This window comes from Brassica napus, chromosome A2, assembly GCF_020379485.1.
Source record: "Brassica napus cultivar Da-Ae chromosome A2, Da-Ae, whole genome shotgun sequence".
NCBI lineage: Eukaryota > Viridiplantae > Streptophyta > Magnoliopsida > Brassicales > Brassicaceae > Brassica > Brassica napus.
Window position 1 is genome coordinate 26,732,622 of NC_063435.1, and position 20,148 is coordinate 26,752,769.

The window sequence follows — 20,148 nt, forward strand, 5'->3', positions numbered from 1 at the left end:
AAATCCATCACCTAACTAAAATAGCAAAATAGTTCACTTGTGAAGCACAGCTACAAGTAACAAAACATCATATGGATTTGCATTTTCCAAAAAATGCAATTCCTAAGTCTTGCTTGTTGACACAGCATAGAATAATCTTCAGAAACCAACATATATCTATAATCTGTTGTGGGGCTATATACAGTTTCTCTCATACTATCCCTTCCTCCTCACCTAAATCTATTTCTCATCAGTTTGGACTCTGCTTTTATCTCAACTCCACAGAGAGAGAGAGAGAGAGATACACCAAAATCCTATCATTGTCGAGAATGTTAACCATTTACATTTCTCTTGATGTTTCTGAAAGTGTCAATGCACGATTCATCATCTCCTCCTAGCTTTCCTTTTTCTCATCTACACTATTGTTGTTGTCTTCACTGCTTCTAGCGTTCTCAGGTTCTTTAGCTTCACCGCCATCTCTCTCTGTGGAGATCTTGTTTCCTTCAATTGTTGGACAGAGCTTCGGTTTTTTCTTACACTCATCTTGCTCATCTTCTCTGCAACGGCATCTCTTCTCCCTTCCCTTCACTGAGTCTTCTGTCTGTTTCTGTGTTTTATTGTCTTCATCATCATCTTCGTCATCCTCATAATCAAGCACGCGTTCAGACCTATGTCATTAATAGAAATCAGCACTCAAATCCGTTAACCCTCTACTTGTTGCATTGTGACACACCTTCTATAGAGAGAGGGTAGAGAGAGAAAAATACCTCAAAGGAGAAGAACTTGCAGCTTCTCCATTGGAACTATGGGGATTAGCTTCTTCTTTCTGTGTACTAGAATCAAAAGCTGACTTCTCTCCATCGCTGTTAGTATACAACGTATGTGAGAAAAGGTCAAGAGAAAAACAAAACAAAAAATCGATTAATGTTTTGAACACTCTAGGGGATGCATGCACCTGTTTCCTCTCATGTCGACTGGATCAGTGTTGCTCTTTGGTCCCAAACTTTCTATGCACTGAAGACACATTACATTGTTAGAACAAAGACTACTGTAGGAAAATTTCCAAAGTGGAAGTTGGATCGAAGAATGATAATACCTGCTCATTTTTTAAAGCCTGGATGGAGGTCCGGTGCTCAAATGGAGCCAGCTGGTCCCAAAATGTATCAACTACGTATTTGAGCAACACAGTTGCCTTTGCCTGCACACAAAAAAAACTGTGATATGTACGGAGGAACACCACTAAGAAACAAATTGAGAAGAGGATGAAAATAGATACCTTGCGTATGTGCTCAAGAAGCGCCAAGATAGAAGAAATCAGCAAATCGTCATGATTACCACCGGCAACAAAAACATCTATGATCGGTTTCAGCAAGTTTTTCTTTACAACGTAACTCTGGACACTCTCATCCTGAAGTAGAACAATACTTTTTTTAGAACTTGCATACCCATCATAGTCGTCCCAGAAGCTTTTGTAGCGCCATTATAGAAACTGATTTCATCCAGTTTTCTATAACATGACATGTGAAACTGAACTACAACTTGCCAACGTAATTTTACGAGAATCAAAAAATTTAATACAAAGAAGAACATCTGAGCCTCAGTTTTCAACTAAAACAGATAACCAAATTTCATCCTGTCAGATTCATTTTCATATAAGTATAACAAAAAATGCTGACCGAAGACTACTTACAAGGACAGAGAGGAGAGTGCGGAAAAATCGAACAGCCGCAGCCACTATGGATTTCTCCTTTCTTCGTGTGAGAAACAAAACCTTTTCTGTCGCATTTTGAAGGAGAAAACTGCATGTGGCAGACAAGAGAAGTAAATGCACATGAATACTAGATAGCTACTGTAGTGTAGGTAAAACAGTAAAATGGTAATCATCATAAAAAGGTTACGTTGTCCTTGATGGATCCTGCTGAACGCAAAAGCACAGCAATTCACAAATGTTCAGTAGGCTGCTAACTCTTCCGGGTGTACTTTCAGATGTATCGCCAGGCTTTTCAGGACATGAGGTAGTAATGAAATTAACTAACTCAGGTATATGCTTCTCACAGAAAATATCCATAATATTCGCTCCCTGCAAACAATGATAAAAAGTTACCAAAGAATTATGTTTAATAGAAGGCAAGATGTCTTGCAGATAAAGAAAGAAAGAAAGAAAGAATAATAAAGTATGCACCTGAGCTCCAGCAGATAAGGCCCTTGAAGCCAATAAAATTCGAAAAATTTCTAGCATCTTAACACCAAAATCTTCCATCAATCCCTTAACCTATCACAGATAATGAGAACCAATTATTTTCTAATATAGAAAGAAACAGTGAACAGCCTCGCAGCCGAAAACAAAAACAATCCAAAAGAGAACAGACTTTAAGAAAAAATTACCAGGAGACCAAGGAGGGGAGTTTCCGGTTTAACAAGATAGGAGCGTAAGAGTTTGGGATCTGCAGTCAAGAAAATGAGAAGGATATCTGCCCTGCATCCATTATACAACAATAGAGCTGGAAATTATTTACCGAGGGGATAATTAGCTATCAAGTATAATTAATTAGCTAGAGGTGATTATATACGATGCGTGTTGCGTGTCTGGAAGCTGCAAGACTTCTCCTATTACGTCAAAAATTCCTTTATCTATAAGTTCCCTACACACATGATTAAGTAGACAGAAATCTCAAAAGCGTGAAGTTATAATCATAGAATTGTAATGCAATAGCTGCTACACACATGATCAATTTCAGAAGACTAATTCTCAGTACCAATAGATTTAGTTTCCGAAAAGTACATACTTAAAGAGCCGTAGCTTCAGCTCCATCTCAAGGCTCTTGCTTAGACTGCAAAACTCGTGCAAGAAATGTACCTATATTTTGAAAGAAAAAAAATACATCAGTCTAACTCACCCAAGAAACAATTTGGTTTTGATGCTATATCAAGATCATCTACTATCAGGCTAGACAAGAACGGCTCTAGTTTCTCGACAGCTACATCACTGTTTACCCAAAATACAATTTCCTTCAACAGATTTTTGCTACAGCTAATGCCTACATAGCCGAATAGGTGTAGAGACACAAAGGTTTCTAACTAACAAAACCTTTTTCATACAATAATCCATAAATCTTTAAAAATATAGAAACTTAAGAAAGCGACGCCCTCATGATGCCAGGACATACCAAATCACTCTTAGATTCCACAGATGTGGAAGGTGACCGTAACCTTGCAAATAACTCTTGAAAGAAGTTGCTGTCATCCTTCAGCAATGTAACAATCTGAAAAATATGGGGGTGCATAATAGCAGTTCTGATACTTTATTATATGCATTCTGTTACATATTAAATTAGATAATGTTTATTTGGATGACTTACAGCAGCTTTGTTTGCATTGATTATCGAATCTAGGCTTGTAGCTGTAGCATCATCTACTACTCTACTCAAAATAACATCCTGTAAGAAATGAGAGAAATGAGACATTTTCTGAAGAATAAAATGTTTTCAGAAGAGTTCATGGGACTGAACCTTCAGATAACCAATTCTGTATGTTTGGTGTATCTTCGACAGGACCATGGGATTCTTAATTGGTATAGCCTGCCAACAATAATGGGATTTAATAATGTTTTCAAGTCTCAGTTTTTTTTCAAATCATTTGCAAGGTTATGGTCACGAATAACATACGAGAACATTGTATTACCTCCTTAAAAACAACATGCGTTGTCACATCATTCCGGTAATGTAGAGACTGCGGAGCATCGGGATCATCTGTGAGGAGAAACATAGGTAATAAGTTAATTAGAGAAAACAGCAAGAAAGCTGTAATATTGTATTAAGAAAACATACAAGGTCCCCTTCGTAGTCAGTGAAAATTAAGAAAATTAAAGTTCGACCAGAAGCATTAAGCTTACACTCAAGGCTACCAATAACTTTCATGATTAGGCTATCCCCTAAGATTTTCTCCAGGATCTGATGACTGTTGAGAGAAACTGCATAAGAATAGGAAAAAAAATGCTGCTTATTATTACATAAAAGTTAGTAATTCGAATGAGAAAGAAATGATGTTGAGATGTATGCGAATCCTAACTGATGCCCTTGACAATGTTGAACATCATGTGAAGGCAATCAAGTTTTTCCAAGTCCTCACACATTTCAAATACATTCATCAAATTGTCAAAGAACTTAACCTGCATCGAGTATCAGGAAAGAAAGAAGGTTAAGCAAAATATCTTACCAAAAAAAACGTAGAGCTTAGGAAGGCACAAAATACTTACATCCTTCAACATAAGTCCGGCTAACCGCATCTGACCTTTAATGCCACTTTCAGTAACAATCTGCAGGGAAGACGGAAACAAAATACTTGAAATTATCGACAAAGTAGAGACCTAGAATGCCAATTCGGGACATTCATGGTACTGCTTAACACAAGAAACTTCCACAGATAGAAAACACACACTGACGGTATAGTTAAGGATGATAACATACAATTGTAGGCATCCGATAGGTAATCAAGGGAAAAAATAAATAAAGTCTCAACCCTTACAGTAGATATTACAATTAGGGCTGTTTTGTTGCAGTTATCAACACCAATGAGAAATGTAAAGAAGAGCAAAGCATCTTAACTGACCACAATACAAAGAAATCACAAGATGAGTATTATCTTAGAACCTCGAGTATTTGGGGAAGATTAGAAATATCGACATCAGGGAGCTCCCTCAGCTCAGTGCTCACTGTCCAAGCAAAGATGATATTATTGTCAAGCACAAAATTCGTGACAGATTCATAAAAATATACAGTGTTCCTTTATTTATTTCCAAATACTTTAAAGTCCAAATTTTGACAGATGGTGCACAAAATCTGATAACTCTATGCAGGTGAACCTCTTGAACTACTATTACAGAAAAAATGCAAACTTCAAACTCAGACTTATGACACATTTAACAGAATACATATGAGAAAATGAGAAAGCATGTGATAAGAAGAAAATCAGACTAGTACAAGAGTTGAACAAATACTACACATACGGGCAGGAAAAACTCTTACTGTTAAGAGAACTGAAATGTAGATTCCGTTGCATAGTGCATATATGATTCCTGAATACGATGAAGCACCATTTTTGCAGTCAATAGAATGATCTCCAAAATGGAAGCTCGTCCAAAAGGAAATTCACTTACCATATATGAGAGCATCCCGCAGTCTCTTGAAAGCTCAAAGCCAATTCTGTTGAGCCCTCTGGCTCTCTCCATGAGATAATAGTGTCTGTACATTGACACAGATATCACTTATCCAAACTCAAGGAATAGTTAATAAAAAAACATAAACGGCTACCTTCTTGCTTCCTGTAGATATCATCAGTGCTGATCCGGTGAACGAGCAACGTCTCATGATCATCTTCATCAACCACATATAGACCAAGTTCTTCTGATCTCTGCATTATATATCATTTCCATTAAGCTACAAGTCTCTACACTTCAGAATCCTGAGAGCAGGGGAGATATAGAAGAAACCTCCACATAGTCCAAACTGATGAGTCCAGTTCCTCGATCATCCCATTTACCATCTTGGTCCAAGCAATAAACCTTCACTCTCTGAACAATAGGGAACAAGTATGAGATTGGTACTGTAAATGTGAGCCTATGAAGCTTATAGACTGTTCTATGTACATTCAATAGCGAATCTAAACTTCTCAATGCACATTTGCTATCAGTTATAGTCTATAGTACACTAGCCAATCTTATGTACTTCTTCTGAATGCGAATTTGCTATCAGTTATAGTCAACAGAACGCAAATCCAGTGAAAATCATCTTCGAGATTCTCAGATTCAGAATCGAAATCGCTGCGTAACTACGACACGAACCAAATCGCAATCGCTGCGTTACTACGGTACAACTAAGAATCGAAGAACCAAGAAAACTTATAGTCACGAATCTACGAGCACACACTCGAATCTCATTTTCTCAGTTATCTCTCTTCCGCGCAGGCTAACGAGCAAAAAGAAAGAAAGAAAGAGAGCGCACCTGCGTCGAACTAGTGTTGGATTGCGCGTCTCCCGGGGCGGCCATAGCTACCTTTTCCCCCCGCCGTAGATCTCGAATCGAGACGGTGAAGTCAGTACGGTGGCGAAATTAAGGGTTCTTGAGAGTATAAGAGGGAGTAGTAGAGGAGAAGCGGGAGATGAAGTTTGTTGAGGAGGTGACGAGCGAGAGAGAAAATCAACAGAAGAAACTTGTAACGGCCTGTTGACTAAACGTTGACCAGAGAAAGCTTATTGATATTTCTTCTCTCTCTAGTTTCTCTCTCCTCACTTGTAATTGTATGGAATCGATTGTGTTTTCTTTTTTCTTTCGTCTATTATTGTTCCGTTCCTGCGCACAAGCTTCTTCCTAACGCAGTGAAGAAAATAAAGAAGGAAACAAAATTAAGCAAAATATTTGTATACATATGCATCGATTTTAAATTCTTATATATATCAACTATCTTTGATTACGTGAAATTATATTGTCTGCATAATTAAGGGATGACATAGGTTTAGGTTAAGAATTATTGTCTGCGCACACCTTGCACGGAATAAATATTATATTTACTATTTTTATGTATTATATATTTTTATCATATTTTTAAAATAATATAATAAATACATATTGAATAATTAAAAATCAGTAACTACTACATATATAACTAAATTGGTGTAAACAAATAAATAAATTTTATAAATCCAAACAATCACCTTTTTATTTTATATAATATATAATTAAATTTAAATAACATTAAAATATATATAGTGTATTTTTTTAAATTGAAATATATTAAATGATGCTTTCTACTCAGATAATTTTTTGATAATTAGTATATTTTTATAAATAAAAATTTAAATAACTCATAACAAATTTTTCATTGTGTGATTAATAGTTATAGTAATTTATAAATTTTTAAAAAATTAAAGGCTAAGTTTAAAATTTAAATATTAAGTTGTCAATATTTTTTAAAAGCTTTTACCAAAAAATAATTTTCAAAGCAAATTTTGCAATTAAAATATTTATGTATTTTAATATGGTATATAGTTTAATTTAAATGATATTAGTATATATATATATATGTCTTTTACACTTAATATTTATTAAATGAAATTTCTTACTTATATGATTTTGTAATCATTTGTATTTTATCATAACAAAAATTTAAACCATATATCATAAAAATTTGAAAGTGCGATTTTTAACAGTTTTACTAATTTACTGTTGTTTAAAAAAAAATCAAAATATAACATATACAAAAAATCTAATTTTTATTATATGGTTAATGTAGTTGTTTATTTATTTTGTTAATTTAAACTTAAAAAATATGATAGAGAATACACTAATTTATATCAAATCTTATTTATTTAGAATAATTTATATATATATATATATATATACTTTAGCTATATTAGGAAATTCTGCAATTTTTATTTAAGAAAAGAATGAAAAACATTCCAAGCCAACAACGAGGTATATGTCCAGAAGACATCGACCTCAATGAATAACTATTGATCCATCAACTAGACATGATCGAAGAACGACGAGAAAAGGCGGTAGTACGTGTACAAAATTACCAACAAGCCGCGGCACGTTACTACGACTCCAATGTAAGAAACCGCGTCTTTTCCGTAGGATACGGCTACGGGTGACATGGTTTCGTTCGCGACGATTTCATGAGCAGAATCCGAGGAGCTCTCTTCAGACGGCGTGTCGGGCCTGCCAAGATAACTTGGATGCGGCGACGGTTGGCCTGTTGCTCATCTTTGGGGGTTGCGTCGCGATCATGAGCGGCCGCAGCATCATCGGTACCTTGGCTTTTGTGGGAGGCGTCATGTTCGACTGTCGATGAGTCTTCTTCCCCTCTTTCTTTTCCTAGTTTTTGTCGTTTTTGGTATTTCTCCTCGTGGGCGGCTCGACTTTGACGGTTCCGGTTTTGAAACAAGTGAAAAGAAGGAGGTGGAACCGCTCCGGCGGCCGTTGAGGGATCTTCCTCGGTTGAGTGGTCCCAAACATTCCAGCCTTTTTCGCGCACAACCACAACCGAATCTGGGAGCTCCTCTTCGTTGACAACATAGAGGAACTTCTTATGTTTGCCTTTATCGCTGGAGGAGTGTTGACGTGGCTCTAGACGGGTGTCACAACTCTTGGCTGGAGCTGGCTTGGTTACGTTCTAAATTCCGAGAATAGTTCGGGTATCCTCCTCCATTTTGATGAAATTACGAGATAGAGGTCGTCGCGGAATTTAGAGTGGACAATGAGTGTGTTTCGTAGGGCTTCGATCGCGACGTCGTCGGGGACGTTGACCGCTGAAACGAGGAGTTTAAACTTTTCCATGAAGTCGCACAACGTCTGTCCTTGGGTTTGTAAGAGTTTCTAGAGATCGGAGGCCGTCGCGCCTTGTCGTGAGAACATTATGTAATGCTTGAGGAAGTCGGCGGAGAGGTCGTGGAAACTGTCGACGGAGTTCTCGGGGAGTCTGGAAAACCAGGTTAGGACCGCGCCGTAGAGACTTTCAATGACGTACAGAAACCTGCCTCCCTCTAATGCTCGGTGAGATTCGCGCATCCCATCGCGATGTTGAACACCGTCATATGGTCGCTTGGGAGGCGGAATTTCTCGAACTTGAGGCGGAGTTGCTGATGCGTTGTGTGAATGGGGTTTTAAGCGTTGCACTGAGAATGCTGTCGATTAGCGGGGCCGAGCTCGTGACGTGGTGTAGTTTATAGTGGATATTCTGCAGGGAGAGCTTCAGCTCGGCGATCTCGCGGACGGTCGCCGGGTCCGCGTTGCTCTGGCTTCGTGCATCATCGCCAGGTGCATTGTCTGCTGGGTGCTCGTCTTCGCGAGTTACACGGTCTGTGTTAAAGAGCTGCTTTTGGATGCTAGTAGCACCAGTTGGGGGTCCTAGGGCCGTGACGATGGCGGCCAGTTGCTCGTTTGTCGCTTTCTGTGCTTCCTCGTGCTGGATGAAGCGTGCAATGACTGTACTCATGTACTCGGTCATGTTTGGTCCCGCGGCCGCGGGAGTTGGCTCTGGGTCGTCGCTGGAGGCTGAACTGCTGAGAGTCATGCCGATTTGTTAACGATGTTTTGTTCCGCCCCACGGTGGGCGTCAATTGTTTGAACCGAGTTTGGTCGAAACTCGTAAGAGAGAGATGAAACTCATCGGTGGGTTAGTTCAAAGGCATTTTTTATTGATCGGTAGACAAGACGTGTTACAAAAGAGGAAAGTTTGGTCAGAAATAAGTTGAAGCTCAGAGAGCGAGGGCCGGAAAATTACAAGATGGCAAGAATATGAAGAGTCAAAACCCTCGATCTAGCCGTCAAGTGAATATGTGGAAAATGTTCGGATCCCCTCTTTGGTTCCTTTCGCTCTCCTTTTATAAGCCAGTCCTGGCCTCCCTCCCATTTGACCTAATGGGCATGTTGCCCCCAGGCCGGTAGTCGGGCCAAAATATCTCGCTCAGTAGAGCTGAGTAAAGGCTTAATCTCTTGACGAGGTCAGGTTGGTATCCAGGACAGGCGGCTCTTCGGTGGGATTAGCTGACAGAGCCGAGCTCCTAGGCTGGCTTGCTGGGCCGATTCTCCATTTCCTCGGGCCTTATGAATGGGCATGATCTAGCCTATACAACACCCACGCTGCACCACTGTTCTGAGAAAAGTCCACCCAAAAGGAAGCCACATTGCATTTGACTAATCCCATAGTCCATAGGAGGTTTCTGCCATCTATTAGGAGATCCCACTTCTCCAGATGGTGGTATGAACCCTCATCATTTTGTAACTACATATTCAACGCGCATCATTCTCGTGTGGAAGCTTTTTACTTTAGCCCATCAGCTGATAAAGTTCAGCCACACATAATTCAGAGAAAAGCCATCAAGAAACAAAACAAAGCCCAAGTCTTCCTCGCCACTTCACAATGGAATAAGACGTGACAGATAGTTTCAGTGTATAGCCCATACCTAGTACAGGTCGGAACCAACATAATACCCTGAGATCTTAGACCATTTTTGACTGCCAAAGCTCCAGACAGATCCCTCCACATGAAATGTCTTATTTTAGGAGATGTTTTAGTTTTCCATAGATCTTTCCGTTGGAGGAAGGCTTGGTTCCGAAGGAGATTGCTGTAATTGCAGCACTTCAGCCAGCTTATATCTAGGCCTAGAAATATGAGTCTTTACCCGCGAAGACCGGTCCGTTTGAGCCGTAGCGGGGCGGGTCGAACAATTTAGAAAAATCGATTCGCGGATGCGGATGCGGATGCGGATCCTGAGCATTTTATGCAGGGTGGGTGCGGGTTGGTGGATTTTGAAACGCGGGTACCCGCCAACCCGCAATTTTTTTTTTAATTTTTTTAAAATATTTTTTTTGTAAAAATGTTTATTTTTTAAAGAAAATATGGAAATTTTAAAAAATAATAATCAAAATATTTTAAAATATTTAAAATTTGAATTATGAATATATTATTTATATAATATTTTGCAAAAAAAAAAATATTTTTTAAAATGAAAATATAATCCGCGGGTCCCGTGGGTGCAAAATTAATCGGGGCGGGTACGGTTACAAATTTATTTGTTTGCGGGTTGTGCGTATCAGATATATTGACAAAAAAAACTTTGTAACCCGCGGGTTGATGGATCAGTAGGGCGGGTTTGACCCGCAACCCAGCCCTACTTTTAACCACTTTTCGCATATATTGTTTTGTTAACTATTAAATCAATAAACATGTAGTAAATGTTAAAAGCGTGTCCTACTTGGATGACGTATGTTCGATCCCACGGGGGCGATATTCATCCATCTCCTTTGCTTAACTTGCACTCTCGGCTGTTTCTCGATCACAACAACGACAGCATCGTATTTTTTGTTTTTTCAACTTACATCTAAGCAAGTCCCCAACTAAATTGTGTGGTTTTCCCACCCCCTTTAATGTTTTTGTTCATGTTCTTTTGCAAGGCTGTGGATCAGTGATATGATCAAATTAATGACTAGCAATTATTTTGCAACGATAAAAGACAACGGGCACATTATCATGACAAGGATTGCACAACATAACTTAAGTCGTGATCAAGCATAAAAAGGTACAAAAAAAAAGAAAAAGAGAGGAAATAGATAGTGGTGGTAACTTAGGTGGTGGATACAGCTTTGCGTGAGCTCTTCTTCTTCTTCTTCTTCTTCTTCTTCTTTAGAAAAGCTTTGGGCTTGTGCATCTTTGAACTTGATCGGAGATGCTTACCTATGCGTAGTAGTGCAAGAAAAAAAAACATACTGTGAGCGACAACAACGACCTGTACACAAACAATATTGATAATTAAAACAAATAGACGACACCTTGATGAGGCTTGGAGGTGCTACTAACGATATCAGACGACAACTTTTCCTGTCATACATAAATGGTGCTGTAATTAATAATCAAATTATTCTCAACCAAAAAAAAAACAAAAAAGAGAGGGAAAAGAGAGAGAGAGTAGATTGTATAACCTGTATATCAATTTGGGAGACAAGAGTGGTCTGATCCTGATCAGAAGATCCCTTTAGACTCTTATCGGACTGGATTATTTGCATACAGGTAGAACAACGTAGCAACGAGACTTGAGAACCTAGTGTTTTCTTCATCCCGACCAAACTGTATAAGATTCGCAACAACAACCATACATAATGTTAACAACAAATACCAACAATATATTACTGAGAGAATAATCAAATTTACAAATAAGACACCTCGGTGATGGCGTCTGAGGCTTCGAGGTGCTAGCAACAACATCAGACGACGACTTTTCCTGTTACATATCATATAAGTTGTTGTGATTAATAATCAAACTAATGGATTTTCTCGACCAAACAAAAGAGATAGAACCTGAATATCAATTCCTGAGACAAGAGTGGTCTGATCCTGTTCAGTTCCCTTCAGACTCTTATCTGATTGGATCTCCACCGAGACTTGAGATCCTTCACGTAGTTCGGCCAATCTGAGCGCCAACAAAAACCATCACCCACCATTCACATAGATCTATATATACTGCTAACTAATTAAATAATAAGTATCAAAAATAAACGGACACCTCTTTTGTTGGAAGAGGTTGTGTTTGCGTACGGGAGGTCGGTATGGACGAGGTTCTGTAAACGAATTGGGTTCACAACGCATTACCATGCGGCAAAGACCTCTAGCCATGACTAACTCTGCCTCCTAAACAAACTGACGAAGTCGGAAACCCTAGATCAAAATTTATATATATATATATACACAAGAATTTGGGCCTATTCCATGGTTTATATTCTTTAACTCCAAATCTGGCCCACAGGTTTGGGCCTATAATTTGTTTAATGCCCAAGCTTGCTTCATTATGATTAAACGAACTGAATTTAAATCATTCCAATACCAAAATCAAAATATTTGTTACACAAACAAAGGAAGAAGAAGATGGAAAGCTTTCTCTCCCACCGGAAACTCCACCACCAGTTGGTATTTGATCTGATCTATAGTTGGTGGGAAAAGGGAGATCCAACTGTTGGAATTTAAACAAGTTGTTTTAACAATTTATATATATATATATATATATACTAGGGTAAACCCGCCCTACGGGCGGGCAGGACAGGCGAATAAACAAAATAATAATACAAATTTATTTAAAATCTCTAATTTTTTTTTTTAAATACCATGTTCATAATTATTTTACAACCATTTTATCTATATATTTTAAATTTTATTTTAGAAATTAATATTTTATGTATATCAATTACTATGGTTAAAATTGTTTGATGTTATAATATTCAACCTTATATTATGCCGCGATTAACTATATTTCATAATATAATGTTCAAATATATTCTTAGAATACTCTTTTATTCTTCGGATATATTGAGTCGAGTGAAAAGACATTTTAATATTAGTCCATTGTATTTGTGCAATAATGCTAATGAATACTGTCAAAAAATTGAACAACAATCATCGATTTGGAAAAGGTTAAATATACATATAGAGAAAAAAATAAGTATATAACTACCTAATATTTATTTCAATATATAAGACTCAACATAAAATGTCATACATCCAAAGATTAGACAAAGACATGTGTGAATAAACACACAAATCTGAATCCAGATCTAGTCTAATCAAACGGACCTAAACAATCTATATCATCATCACAAGTGTTCAGTTTTGAGCAGTCTGGCAGAAAATAAACTGAAGTAAAATTAATCAAACCATCAGAAGATTGTTGGAAACCGTTAATCGTGTATTCATGGTTTGGTCAAAAGCTAATAAGAGCATGATTATCCCTAGAAACTCATTAGGTTTCTTAATGATTATTTAAGTATTAAATTTTAGTTAAGGAATTTAGTTAAGAATCACCTAATTTTCTTCCTCCAATGGGAGTTTCTTAATAAGGGGTTTCTTAAAAAAAAAAAAATTAAAGATAGGATTGGAGAAAGAATTCTCAACCATTTGTGTGATGTAGTTTTGATTACCATACAAAAACAATTCTAATACAAGCGTGTCTCAAGAACAGGGTCGTGCCTGAATATTATGGGCCCTAAAGCATTAAAAAAATTTGGCCCTTAAAATATAATATTTTTGGAAAAATGTCAAAATTCCTATAGTTCTGTTTGAACCCGGGGCTCTAGAGTAGTAATGGGGACTGTTACCAACTATGCTGTAGACAACTTTTACAATAAATTTGGCCCATAAAACTATTTATCTAATTTTTGGCCCCAAGCAGGTGCTTGATTATCCTCTAGTCAGGCACGGCCCTGCTCAAGAACACAAGAATACAAGTTTTTATTACCTCTCGAGCAGCTTGTACCGAGTGTCGTTCAAGTAAAACGACTGAGCGGTCTCCATGATCCATTTCGCCTCCTCGTCAGTGAGTTTGCTTGTGAACACAACATCACCTCGGATAAACACCAAGTCTTTTGTCGCTCGATGTAGAAGGTGCTAGTCAGGTAAGGAGCCGCTTGAGTTCCACCTTGAGCAAACATTGTAACATAACCATTTCCTCTCCACAATGGAAATGGGTTGTATCAAATCCACCATTTTCATGTCATAAGGCACATGCTTCTCCTCCATAGTCAACAACACCCTTTGGCAAAAAGGGCCTACCAACAAAAATTATGCATATACTCAATTCGTGAAGTAAAAAATAACCCTCGAGACTAGACTAGAAGCAATCAAGTTTGCATTTTTTATATTTCTAAATTTGTTTTGATAGTTTCAAATTTCTAAACTAAGAAACAGTCTAAGCACAGTTTGACAAAAAAAAAAGAAACAGTCTCAGCACTAATTAAGTTAACACACAAAATGCTTTAAGTATGTATCTGCAAGGGAAAATTAAGGAAAACATGAATAAAGATTGCAGCTTTATCATCTACATTTTAAAGTTGTTCGTCAATAGAGAGAGAGAAAGAGAGCTAACAGTCTCCGAGCTTGTTGGGTGTAGTGATGGAAGCTTTGACGCAGATTTTGAGAGGAGCAGCCGCCATAGCCATCGTCCCGAACCGGGCGGTTCTTCTCGGCTTAATCAAACCGCACCGCTTGATAAATCCTGCGCGACTGACCGACGCCGATAAAACAACGGCGGTGCTTGGTTGAAACCTAAGGCTTATTAGAGAGGGAGAGAGTGATTTGGTAGCTGAAGAAACGAAAGGAGAGTGCTTTTGTTGTTAACTTAGGGAAAATTGTATCGTCCAGGGAGAGAAGTCAAAGGAGATGGAGACGACGACAGAAGACGGAGAACACGAGAGAAACAGAAAAAAAAAAATTGAGATTTAGGAAAGATTGACACGTGTTCTAAAAAACCCATTCTAAATCGGTTACAAAAGTCTCCTATTAAGGATCGACTACTCCCATTTTAATTATTTTTGATTTAATTAAATCCTTGATTTTCTTAAAAACCCCACTTAAGGATCTGGGATAAGGATCTGGGATAAGAGTCCCTTCCTTTTTGTTTTTTTTTTCAAATTGCCAAAACAATCCAATAACCCATGCAGCTGGACAATGGTGGACAATTGGACACAGTCGATAAAAGACGTAGTCTAAGACGGAATACATAATGGAAAAAAGACTTGTAAATTGCAGAGGTAAAAGAAATCTCATCCAAGTTCAAAACTTTTATAAAAAAGAAGTAAACAACACAACCGAAGGATATTACTAATGAAATGATCAATAATAGTAATCATGTGCGAACAAACTCAGAAGCCAAAAACTAAGTTAACTCTCTTCCTTTAAATACTCAAAACAACAGTTTAAGATGATGAAGCCGCTGCCTTGTTCTTTGGCTTAGCTTCGGTACCTTCTCTGATATGGTCTTGAACCTGTGAGGCACATTGCGAAGATACCTAATCGTTCCAGTTCCTGTAGTCTTTCTACGGATTGCCTTCACACTCCAGTTGTAGGTCCTCTTGCGAGCGGCAGGGTAAGCACAGGTGGAGCAACAGCTCTTCTGGATGTGGAAGCTGCGACGGCCACATCTCACACAGAGAGTGTGACTCTTGTTCCTCCTCTTTCCGAAACTCCATGTTCCCTTCGTCATTTAAGCGGATGCGCGTTAACAAAACTTTAACAAAAATATAAGGTATAATATACTGCAATCTAAATCAGAGTTGTCAGCAAAATCTAACACTTTTGAGAAAAATGTATAAAAGAAAAATAATACACAGGGGAGGGTGTCAATAAACCGTAGGTATGGCGACGGTGACATAAACAAAACCGGTCTCTTCTGACCAACTATCATATGTTGTGAGTACTGTCAAAAGAATATGTTCCCAAAATTCTGTTTTTTTTTTGTGTTCCAAGAAAGAGAATTATGAGTAATGGCTCTAATAGCAAACCTCTGGACCATCTGGAGTATAATAAGTTTGTTTAGACCAAGCTGTGGATGTTTTCCAGCGAATGCGGCCCCATCTACCAATTACATTTTTTTTTGTGAATCAGAAACATTTCATTAGATTAGATCATAATAATTTAGGCACGGCAAACAAAACGTTAGGCTGAGGGTGGACTTTTCTGAAGAATAAATAATAAGAAATAAGAACCAATAAAAAGCTTGGTCATAGTATTGGACGACTTGATGCTGGGGAAGTTGCATAGTTGAATTTTAGATCAAATCAACATAGGAGAGTCGGACAGTGACACCTGTTCGAAGCCATAAGCTCGCCACCTTGTGATTAATCCTAACAAATCTGAAAAGAGAAGGGAAGCTATTTTTTTCCATATCACCGGAGTTACCTTAGCTATAAGAAGAAGCAGATGACTTTGGCGGTGGTGCTACATCGACCGCTTTCAAGTAAGCTAGGAAGACAGATGAGTTCGACATTCTCCTAAAGGAAAGTTGTCTGAGTTGTAATGGATGAAAGGATGATGCTAAGGGAATGAAGACTAACCTTTTTATACACGGAGAATCACCGACTGAAAGAGCAGGCAGGTGCATTGAATGATGAATCGTGGTAAGAGTGAGATTTAGGAGTTAAGATGGTCGTTAATGACAACGACTAAAAGCATCTCAGTCATCCCGTAACGATTCGAATTCCCAATACCACAAAATAAATACAGTCCAAAGGACATAAACAACAAATCGCTCAAGAGATTTTTCGTAAGAAGTCGTCTCCCATAACCTTCCAGAATCTCCATGGTCGTTTATGAAATCAGAACCTGAAGAACACGAAGAACCCTACAAAGCTATGAAGCAAGTTGTCAAAGACGAAGAGGTGTTTATTAGATTTTAGATAATAGGTTCGACCAGTCGTTATTAAAGATTGGTGAGCCCATTTATAAGACTTGTAAAGCCCACATATAAAAGCCTAACACACTCGGGAATTAATGAAACGGAGCGTCTTGCTCGGATAGACAGGTGTCGACTCCACAGCTTCCGAATTGATGACCTGGAATCCGACGTGAACCCCCTAGGAGAGAAGGAAACCCTTCTTTATATATATATAGATAGATAGATAGATAACTCCATGCATGCAACAACGAGAGAGAGAGAGAGAGATTGAGAGAAATATAACTACTGCGTGGTATATCAAATTTGTCATTTATTTTCATTTTTCTTTAGTTTCAACATCTTACAAGGGCTCCTTTTACATTTTGGAGCCACAAGTTACAGTATCTTTGGCAATTGACACGAAAATAAAATTAAAAGAAAACACACACACATACAAAGAAGCGATCCTTTTGGTGCCTATTTACGGATAAAAACCTTTCTTGAGTAATAAATTCACAAGAAAATAACCTATCTCTTTTTTTTTTTTACGAATAAAGAGTTAAACCCAAATATATTAAAGACACAGACCTAACTCCCGGGTAGGAGGTGAAAATAACCTATTTCTATAGTAAAATGTGAATAAGAAGTTGTCCTTATTTTATATGCATCCGTCAGAGTTGCGGTTGGACCAAAATAGTATGTTTAATGTGTAACTTATGTTCACCCATATTGGTATTCTCCTCATTCCATACTCCCCACTACACCAAGATGCTTGCAAGCCTCAATATCGACTTGAACGGTGCGTTTTGACCCCCTGCCGTGACATGAACCTTCTCAAACGCTACCAACTGCTTGTTCACACCCAATCCTTTTATCCCGTTCTCCGGCGGCTCGGCAAAGGCGAACACCGTGTGAGTTTCATCAAATTCACCGGTGTTTGACACTTCAACGTGGAGAGGAATTTTTGGAAACGTTTCACAGTTGGCATGAGACACTTTGATAATTGAGCTAGTGGGTTTTGAGCCAAACTGTGAGTGAAGGTAGTGTAACTTAAACCGAACCCAAATGGAAACACCACTGGACCTTTGTAGAAACTGAAAGTCCTTCCTGGGTAGTTTCCAGATGCTCTCATTGCCATTATTGTAATTGGAAGTTCTGTCACGTAGTCTTGTGGATACCATGTCATTGGTAGTTTACCTCCTATCATATTTGATCTGATTATGTATATTATGTTTTTAGTTTCTTATAGATTTTGTTTTTAATTTCTTGTACACTTTTTTTGGGGTAAAATTCTTATACACTTTGTTTCTTATATACTTTGTCTTCTCACATTCGTATGATTCTCTTGCGTTTAGATAATTTTGTAAAAATCATGATGTTATTAGATTCTAATTTAGATAAATCTCATGTTTATAAATCTTTACTATTATCACAATTCACAGATTCTTAATTCAATTTGACTAAATGCACCAGTATTATCTTTAACATCTTCTGATCTGTTTGGCTATACTGCCTGTTTGTTTCTCCATTTGGATAGATCATCTAGATGAAGATGGGAGGTTTGTTTGTTTAGACACTAAAAGTACAATTCATTCAAATGGATCATCCGGATGACTTTTGGAAATTTAGGCTTAATTTTAAAGTCCATTCAGCTGAACCAATTTGGATCATTCGAATGGAGATAGTTCATTTAAAATGGTATAAAGTCTATTATACCCCTAATGTAATTCACAAATTACAAACCTAAAAATAAAATCATTTTTGTCACAAACGAAAACTGACAAAACTACAAACACTTTTTCCCGTGCTAAAAACTATTTTTTTCACGCCAAAACCCCAAAACGCATTTTCCCGCTAAAATTGCAAAAAAATATTTTTCCGTCAAAATTGCAAAAACGTGTTTTCCCGCAAAAACCGAAAAACATGTTTTCATGCACAAATCACAAAAAAAAATGTTTTCACGCCAACACCCAAAATACATTTCTCTGCCATAACACAAAAAAATATAGTTAAAATTAATATCAAACATATGATTAAATCAACATAAGGGTATTTTGGTAATTTGTTTGCTAAACTCATTTGAATGGAAATGAAAATAAAGAAATAAACATAAGATCCATTTAGATGATTCATCTAGATGAGCTATGTGTATAGACAAACAAACAATCACAAAAATCTGAATGGATCAGTTGAATAGATCATACAAATGAATCATTTGAATGTAAATGACAAATGGTGAAACAAACGGCCCCACTCTGGATTTATTTTGTTCCATTCACATTCATTTTTGATTAAGTTAATGATCCATTTCAACAAGTATTTGACTATTTGTGAACAATCATGGCATCTAAGCTGAAACAAACTCTAACTAATAGATACGGTGCTCTTCAACTGTGGGAGATCATAGTGATTGCCCTCTTTGCAGCTTTCATACTCATCCTAGCCATTTCAGTATGTTTGAGCTTCCTATATTCTGTTAATAATTACATCAACTCTTATCTGAAACGAGACTATACTTGAATTGATTGTCTTTATTCTTTCATTTTGCAGTGGTAAGAGCTCCTGGTATGAGTCCGTTAAAGATTCCATTGACTAAAACCGAGCTTGGTGACAGAAGGTGTCTCGATGTCGAAATTGTCTGGCTCTGCGTTAGATGAAGGAGAAGAAGTCGTTTGGTTCAGTTTCTTATTATCTTGGTAAACAAAGCCGTTTGGTTCAGTTTTTTATTCTTTTCATTTGCAACAAATGTATACACATGTTAATCAAGTTTTCTTTCTGAAAATAGAAACTGAAACCACACCTTCACCTTCTGAGTATGCAGCAGACTACTCCACAAGATTTGCATATATGATTTCGTTTTTGTTTGTATCTGAGGTGAGCCATTCTCATTAGCTACAACCACAGTGTCGTATTAACTAGAATGTACGTTTGACTTTATTTTTTCTGCTTGATGTTTGCATCTTTAGATCAACTTAATATTATTATAAGTTTATTGTTTTTTTTAGTTTTACAAAAAAAAAAAAGACAATCGGGTTTTGCTTCTGTTTTCTTTTATCAGCCCAAAAATCGAATTCAAAACCATAAAAGTAAAAAAGAAGAAGCAAATAACCTAATTTGAAAGCCCGACAATGAACACGTTAAATCCCATTTACACAGATTATGTCGAAAACAAAATTATTAAGAATATATGTAAATATAAGAATATACATATATATATATATATATATTAAAATATAAGATTTTTTTTACAAAAATGTAGGACTAAAAATTATATGATATAAATTTAAAATAAAGCATTTATTCTATTATAATAATTTTTAATGATTTCAAATTAAAACTGTGAAAATACACATAAACTAAATTTAAAACAAATTATTATATTAATTATTTTTAATAATTGACACAATATATTTGTATATATGATTTATCTTTAATAAAAGCCTCAATGCATAAAGATAATTTATAGCATTAATTTT

The 20,148-nt window shown here is 37.0% G+C and overlaps 1 protein-coding gene, 1 non-coding gene and 1 pseudogene across 2 annotated transcripts; all 3 read right to left on the bottom strand.

The window, feature by feature from the left end:
• Positions 1-132: 132 nt before the first annotated feature.
• LOC106402964 (serine/threonine-protein phosphatase 4 regulatory subunit 3) lies at positions 133-6,354 on the bottom strand. Its single transcript, XM_013843792.3, has 24 exons — positions 5,979-6,354; positions 5,468-5,548; positions 5,289-5,388; positions 5,135-5,219; positions 5,004-5,053; positions 4,629-4,690; positions 4,235-4,294; positions 4,048-4,147; positions 3,872-3,949; positions 3,661-3,728; positions 3,489-3,557; positions 3,339-3,416; positions 3,147-3,242; positions 2,766-2,836; positions 2,550-2,621; positions 2,365-2,455; positions 2,162-2,251; positions 1,878-2,059; positions 1,670-1,778; positions 1,256-1,387; positions 1,076-1,177; positions 935-993; positions 747-842; positions 133-647 (listed from the first exon to the last, which is right to left on the bottom strand). Exons 1-24 carry the CDS (start codon positions 6,021-6,023, stop codon positions 374-376), a joined length of 2,250 nt encoding a protein of 749 aa, XP_013699246.2. The 5' UTR covers positions 6,024-6,354; the 3' UTR covers positions 133-373.
• A 4,594-nt stretch (positions 6,355-10,948) lies between these two features.
• Positions 10,949-16,720, bottom strand: LOC106402946. Its single transcript, XR_007318451.1, has 7 exons — positions 14,387-16,720; positions 12,038-14,069; positions 11,833-11,944; positions 11,697-11,755; positions 11,457-11,601; positions 11,307-11,355; positions 10,949-11,211 (listed from the first exon to the last, which is right to left on the bottom strand). It is a non-coding gene; the product is annotated as a 60S ribosomal protein L37-2 (transcript).
• A 623-nt stretch (positions 16,721-17,343) lies between these two features.
• LOC111203186 lies at positions 17,344-19,921 on the bottom strand (annotated as a pseudogene).
• Between the last annotated feature and the right edge of the window lie 227 nt (positions 19,922-20,148).